The sequence below is a fragment of the Orycteropus afer genome, unplaced genomic scaffold, assembly GCF_000298275.1.
Source record: "Orycteropus afer afer isolate SDZICR_OR568_19922 unplaced genomic scaffold, OryAfe1.0 scaffold00044, whole genome shotgun sequence".
Lineage (NCBI taxonomy): Eukaryota > Metazoa > Chordata > Mammalia > Tubulidentata > Orycteropodidae > Orycteropus > Orycteropus afer.
The window spans coordinates 13,519,754-13,527,531 of record NW_006921631.1 but is presented as its reverse complement, the minus strand read 5'-3'; the positions used below and the strand labels follow the sequence as shown (position 1 = coordinate 13,527,531).

Sequence of the window (7,778 nt, the reverse complement as noted above, 5' to 3'; positions counted from 1 at the left end):
TTGAACCACCAGCCTTCTGGTTAGCAGTCAAGTGCCTTAGGCACTATGCTACCAGAGCTCCTATTTATAAAATAGGACAATGCTAAAATTAGGTCACTGATTTAATTGATTGACTGACTTTGGTAACCTTATAAAGGATAAAGGAGGTATAATCAATATAGACTGTGTTCAGATTGATTTTGTATAAACACAAATTTGTGGTCTATCTCCTGTTTATAACCTCTAGCTGACATGAAGATGCTCTGAAGGGAACATCAATACTTTAAATAATGTATTTCTTTTAAAAATCAAATCTTTTACCAACAAGTCCAGAAATAATTAGAGAGGTGATTTCCACCACCACCACCACCACCACTACCAAATTAGAATTAATTAGACAAGGCAGAACAATTACGTTCCCTTAAAATTGGTGTTTCCACATCCATTTACTATTTTCAGATCAATTTAGGTGGAGATCCATTACCCAAGTCAAATTGGCCCATATTCAATATCAGCATATTCTTCCCTTATATTTCCTTGATTTGTGACTCTGACAACAAGCTGAATAGAGCTTAACTAAGAATGAGGCAAGAAGGCACTGGGGAAGGAAGGCATTCAGACAACAGATAACCATTTAAAACAATGTGAGCAAAATGAATAAGTGATGGTCACTGGGATTTTCCCTATTTGAGTATCTTTGAACAAAGCTACTATGGGAAGATGTGGAGATTACTCGAAAATGCAGGATTACTATTGAATAACTCATGGGATGATTTTCAGAACCCAATTAAATTGCTACTTGATAAACTCCTGATAAAACTCAGAGCGCACAAAGCGAGGCAGCGAATCCTTTTCCATCAGGGCATGGATTCTTTTCTGGGCCACATCAAAGCTGCTCAGAGATGGCTGCACCAGGTTCTTCATTGTGATGTCCTTTGTGAAGTGGTCAATGTTAACCTGTAGACCAAGAGATAGGGTCATTGAGCAGCCTGGGTTACAGGGTTTGCTGAGAGTGGGAAGGGGGTCAGTATTTCTCACCAATAAAACAAATGAGGGGAATAGAGTCATAAGAAGTAAGAAATAAGATTTCTGTATTATAGGTAATTGGGTAAACAGAATTTGGGATACTGATGCTCCAATATATGCATGACTCAGATTAAGATTCAATCAATGTTTAGACACCCACCATGTCAGACCCTCACTAACAGGCATTTCATGTATCAAAAAAATCCAAACCAAACTCATTGCCATCAAGTCGATTCCAATTCAGAGTGACCCCTACTGGATTTCCAAGGCTGCAAATCTTTATGGAAGCAGACTGCTCAATCTTTCTTCCACAGAGCAGCTGGTATATTCAAACCACCAACCTTTGGGTTAGCAGCCAAATGCTTTAACTGCTACACCACCATATCTCCTTTACTTCATGTATACTTCATTTAATATTTAATCCTCATAACAACCCTTGTAAGACCACTCATTTTGTACTAATGCCCTCCAGGTAATTATTCTTTAACCAGGAGTCATTAGTGCTGGGGACTCCAGCACGTCCTCCATGCCTCAGGGCTTTACCTCAAACCCCCTCCCCTCCTTTTCCACCCCCTAGCAACAACCAATCATTTGTACCTCTTTGCTTTTGTGTTACTTCACCCTGTATTTTTCCTATAAAAATGTAATTGTAGGAGAGCACGAGGTCTTTTGCCCAAACCGCTGCGTCGGCGTAAGCGGAGACCCTAGCTCCAGCTAGCCAATAAACTTTCCTTTTGTTTTTGCATTATCGTGTCAGTGGTAGGTAGCTTCCTCACGCCGACACTCCTTTCAAGACCTGAGTCCAACACCCTCAGAATGATTCTTTCCTTTCACTGTATATATATATATATATATATATATATATATATATATATATATATATAGTACTGTGGTGGCTTGTGTATTGCTATGAGGCTGGAGGCTATGCCACTGGTATTTCAAATACCAGCAGGGTCGCCCATGATGGATAGGTTTCAGTGGAGCTTTGAGACAAAGAGACTGGGAAGAAGGAAGGGCCCATGAACTTCTGAAAATACAGGTCACTGAAAACCTTATAAATAGCAGTAAAACACTGTTATATTACTGGAAAATTTTATGACTAGCCATGAAACATTGTTAAATATAATGCTAAAAGATGAGCCACTCAAGTAGGAAGGCACTCAAAATATGACTAGGGAAGAGCTGCCTTCTTAAAGTAGAATCAACCTTAATGACATGGGTGGAATAAAGCTTTGGGAACCTTCATTTGCTGATGGGGCATGACTCAAAATGGGAAGAAACAGTGCAAACATCCATTAATAATTGGAACATGGAATGTACAAAGTATGAATTTAGGAAAATTGGAAGTTTTCAAAACTGAAACAAAACACATAAAGATCAATATCCTGGGCTTAGTGAGCTAAAATGGACTAGTGTCCATTTTGACAAGCTGAAGAGAAATGGTGTCACATTCATCAGTAAAAAGAGTATTTCAAGATCTATCCTGAAGTACAATGCTGTCAGATAGGATAATATCCATATGCCTGTACAGAAGACCAATTACTGACACTATATTCAAATTTATGCACCAAGCACTAAAGCAGAAGCTGAAGAAAATGAAAATTGTTACCAACTTCTGCAGCTTGAATTTGACCAAACATGCAATCAAGATGCATTGATTATTACTGGTGATTGGAATGGAGAGGTTCAAAACAAAGAAGCAGCATCAGTTGGAAAATACGCTTTTGATGATAGAAATGACACCAGAGATCGCATGATTGAATTTTGCAAGACCAATGACTTATTCATGGCAAATATCTTTTTCAACAACACAAACCATGGCTATGCATAGGGACCTCACCAGCTGAAATACACAGGAATAAGATAGACTACATCTATGGAAAGAGGAGATGGAAAAGCTCAATATCATCCATCAAAACAAGGCCAAGAGCTGACTGTGGAACAGTTCATTAATTCCTCATGTGCAAGTTCAAGATGAAGCTGAAGAAAATTAAAACAAGTCTGCAAGGGCCGAAATGTGACCCAGATTATATCCCACTTGAATTTAGAGACCATCTGAAGAATGGATTTGACACATTGAACACGAATGACCAAAGACCAGATGAATTGTGGGATGACATCGAGAACATCATACGTGAAGAAAGCAAATGGTCATCAAAAAGACAGGGAAGGAAGAAAAGACCAAAATGGATGTCAGAAGAGAGTCTGAAACTTACTATTGAATGTAGAGGGACTAAAGGGAATGGAAGAAATACTAAAATAAAAAAACTGAATAGAAGATTTCAAAGGGCAGCTCTAGAAGACAGAGTATATAATGAAATATGGTGCAAAGACCCGGAGTTAGAAAAGCAAAAGGGAAGAACATGCTTAGCATTTCTCAAGCTGAAAGGACTGAAGAAAAACTCAAGCCTCGAGTTGCAATATTGAATGATGCAGGAAGCATCAAAAGGAGATGGGAGGAATGCAGAGCCACTGTATCAAAAAGAATTGGTCAACATCCAACTATTTCAGAGGTCACATATGGTCAAGAACCAATGGTATTGAAGGAAGAAGTCAAAGCTGCACTGAAGGAATTGGTGAAAAACAAGGCTCCAGGAATTGCCAGGATACCCATTGAGATGTGTCAACAAATGGATACAATACTGGAAGCACTTACTCATTTATACCAAGAAATCTGGAAGACAGCCACCTGGCCGATTGACTGGAAGAGATCAATATTTGTGCCCATTCCAAAGAAAGGTGATTGAACAGAATGTGGAAATTATTGAACAATATATTAGTGTCACACTCAAGTAAAGTCTTGCTGAAGATAATACAAAAATGATTGCAGGAGTATATTGACAGAGAAATCCAGAAAGGCAAACTGGATTCAGAAGAGGACATGGGACAAGGGATATCATTGCTGATATCAAATGGATCTTCTCTAAAAGCAAAGAGTAACAGAAAGATGTCTCCCTTTGTTTTATTGACTATGCAAAGGCATTCGACTGTGTGGATTATAACAAATTATGGACAACTTTGTGAAGAATGGGAATTCCAGAACACTTAATTTCTCTCATGAGAAACTTGTACATAGAACACGAGGCAGTCATTATAACAGAACAAGTGGACACTGCCTGGTTTAAAATCAAGAAGGATGTTTGTCAAGGCTGTATCTTTTCACCATAATTATTCAATCTGTATGCTGAGACTACATGGAAGCTAAACTATATGAAGAAGAACACAGTATCAGAATTGGAGGAAGAACCACTAACAACCTGTGATATGCAGATGACACATTCTTGCTTCTGAAACTGAAGATACTTAAAGCACTTACTGATGAAGATCAAAGACTGCAGTCTTCAATATGTATTACACCTCAAGATAAAGAAAAATAAAATCCTCACAACTAGACCAATAAGCAACATCATGATAAACAGAGAAAAGATTGAAGTTGTCATGGATTTCATTTTACTTGAAACAGCAGTCAAGAAATCAAATGTTGTATTGCACTGGGCAAATTTGCTGCAAAAGACCTCTTTAAAGTGTTAAGAATTAAAGAGGTCACTCTGAAGACTAAGGTGTGCTTGACACAAGCCATGGTATTTTCAATCACCTCATATCCATGTGAAAGCTGGATAATGAATAAGGAAGATCAAAGAAAGTTGATGCCTTTGAATTGTGGTGTTGGAGAAGAATACTGAAAATACCATGGGCTGCCAGAAAAACTAACAAATCTGTCCTATAAGAAGCAAAGCCAGAATGCCCCTTGGAAGTGAGAATGTCCAGAGTTTGTCTCACCTCCTTTGGTCATGTTGTCAGAAGGATCATTACTTGGAGAAAGATATCATGCTCAGTAAAGTAGAGGGTCAGCAAAGAGGGGGAAAACCTTCATGTTGTCAGAAGGATCATTACTTGGAGAAAGATATCATGCTCAGTAAAGTAGAGGGTCAGCAAAGAGGGGGAAAACCTTCAAAGAGATGGGTTGACACAGTGGCTGCAATGATGGGCTCAAACACAGCAAAGATTGTGAGCATAGCACAGGACTTGGGAAATGTTTTGTTCTGTTGTACATAGGGTCACTATGAGTCAGAGCAGATGACAGCACCTAACAACAACATATATATATATATATATATATATATATATATATATATATATATACTATACATGTTTTGCTTTGTGACATTGAGCACAGTGCCTTCAATGTAACAGCAGTCTTCTTTGCTCTCTGTGGGTACCATTTCCATTTGTCCTTTTCTATCTGTTCTTGCTTTCTGAACTTTATCTCTGGGCAAATGCTGCCCTTTTGATAACTTTTGGTTGATTTTTCTAAAGAGTGAGTACCTCCCTCATGTCATTGTTCACTCCCTAGGCCTGTCCATGTTTGTTTGGCTGAGAGCTGAGCCATGAGGGTGAGTTCAGTTCCAGGTTTGAAGAGTGACTAAGGGCCATAGTCTCAGGGGTTCTGCTAGTCTCTACCATACACTAAGCCTTGTCATTTTTTATTATTTTGAGTTTTGTTCTATATTTTTATCCCAATCTATCCAGGATCTCATATTGTAATCCTTTTCAGAGTGGTTGGCAGTTGTAGCTGGGCACCATCTAATTCTTCTGGTATCAGGGTTATGGAGGCTCAGGTTCATGTGGTCCACCAGCCCCTTGGGCTAAATATTTCCATGTGTCTTTGATTTTATTTACTCTTCTTTGGTCCAGGTGGGGAGAGACCAATAGCTGTACTTTAGTTTTTCATAAGCTTTTAAGACCCCATCTGCTATTCACCAGAGTAATGTGTAGAACATTATCTTAGTGGACTGTATTATGGCAATTGATCTTGATGTCCCCTGCAACTATGGGGGATCTGGACTTTTTGAATTAATGTAGAAAAGCAAGGACATAGGAAACAATGATTCGGACTGAATAATGACAAAAATGCCAGCTAATATTTATTGGGTGCTTAGTCTATGCCAGAAACTGTGCTGAGTACTTTATATTACAGTTGAGGCAATGAAATCACAGGAAGCTTATGTGATTTGCCCAAGGTCCTAAGTGATAGATGGAAGATTCAAAACCCTGGCAATGTGGCCTAAAAGCTTTTAACTGTTGGAAGGCTTGTGATTTATTCGTTCTGAGTTCAGGGCTGCTACATTACCCAATACTCGAGGACACCATTTATAGCACAGTCTGTGTGAATGGGGCCCCTGGAGTTGTCAGGGTATAGCCTGCATGAGTTTGCCTGAGTATGATTTAAGATGAATTTTTGTGCATCATATTTTATTCTTTAATGATTCTTAAGGGATCTGGGTGTAAAATATAAAGAAACAGAATCCAAAGTCAAGCAATGTTTCTAAACTGTACAGTGGAAAACCTTTTGGGTCTATCCTGGGCTGTTAGTGGTCCCTGGTATGAAAAGTGCTATTTGGGCTCACAGAATTGTGGAGCAGCTGCAGGTCAGAATCAGGGACAAAGGCATGGGTGGGGTGTACCAGACCAGAATGGACCTTAGGACTAAGCTATGCCTGAAAGCCCAGGTTGAAGTGAGTTGAGACAGGACAATTTTCAAAGATGAAAGGAGCTGGTGTACTTTACACAGCTCGGTGGAGGACCAGACTTACAGAACTGAGAGCAGCCTGTGATGCAACCCAATGTCTGCCTTTACATGTGAAGACTGAGGCCCCAATGGGTCAAATGACGTGGCCATAAACAACTAGTGTGACACAGCAGTGAGGCTATAAGACAGAGTTCGCCATTCTCAATCTATTATTCTTCCTACCACAGTACAGCTGGCGGTTCAAACCCACCAGCCACTCCTCGGAAGGAAGGTTGGGCAATCCTACTTCCGTAGTGATACTGCCTTGGAAACCCGAGGAGGGGTCGCTATGAGTCGGGTTTGACTCGAGGGCACATAACAACAACAACAACAACAACCACCACCACAGTACAGCAATGCTTCTTCCTTCTCTTATATTACATATGTACTGACCTAGACAGGCAGCCTTACTTAAAATGGTTGAATTTCTAAAAGTTATCAAAGTAGTTCCTAATCTTAATTTCTAAAAAGAGAAGAAATACATTCAAAATCCTCTAATACATGGTATCTATCAGCAAATAATAGCTATTTTTTGCTATGATTTTTATGTGGATAGGCCTCTTTTGAGGCCTCCTCAACTTCCAATGAGTCATTCTGGCATATATTTATCTGTTTACCAAGGCAGGAAAATACTATCTTGTTATTTTTAAATATGATCAAATGCCAATTTGTGATGCTCATATGATCTATTTATTGAAATACACATGGCCATTTCGTCTTCTTTTTTTTTTACCTCTGATTCTCACTACTATATTTCTGGGTCATTTCCTGATATTGAAGAGCTAAAGTTAATGTTAAAGAAGGTAAACATAGGTTACCATCTGCTCAGGTAAATTTGTTATATAGGTCAATCTGACACTGATCAAAATGAAATAGTAAATTTTCAGGTCAAAAGAGAAGACTTGGAGAATTTTTTTAAAAAAAGTAGCAACAATTTACTACATTGCTGCCATATTATGTGCCAGAATTAGGATTCACATTCTCTCTGATGGTCAGCTCAGGCTCATTAGTCTATATTACTCTGGGCCACTTGCACTTGGGGTGTTATGTATGTCATTGCACGTCTGCCTGAGTAAAGATTATTTAGATAGGAGGTCAATGCTATCTAAATTAGAGCCCATGTTGTTGTTGTTGTTAAGTGCCGTCGAGTCGTTTCCGACTCATAGTGACCCCATGCACAGCAGAACGAAACACTGCCTGATCC

The 7,778-nt window shown here is 39.1% G+C and overlaps 1 protein-coding gene across 1 annotated transcript in view; it reads right to left on the bottom strand.

Annotated features, from left to right (window-relative positions):
* Positions 1 to 774: 774 nt before the first annotated feature.
* The window catches only part of RGS5 (regulator of G protein signaling 5), a 50,129-nt gene continuing 43,125 nt past the window's right edge, over positions 775 to 7,778 (bottom strand). Inside the window, exon 5 of the mRNA XM_042780531.1 lies at positions 775 to 936. Coding sequence (XP_042636465.1) covers positions 775 to 936 — 162 coding nt within the window. The remainder of the gene's footprint in view (positions 937 to 7,778) is intronic.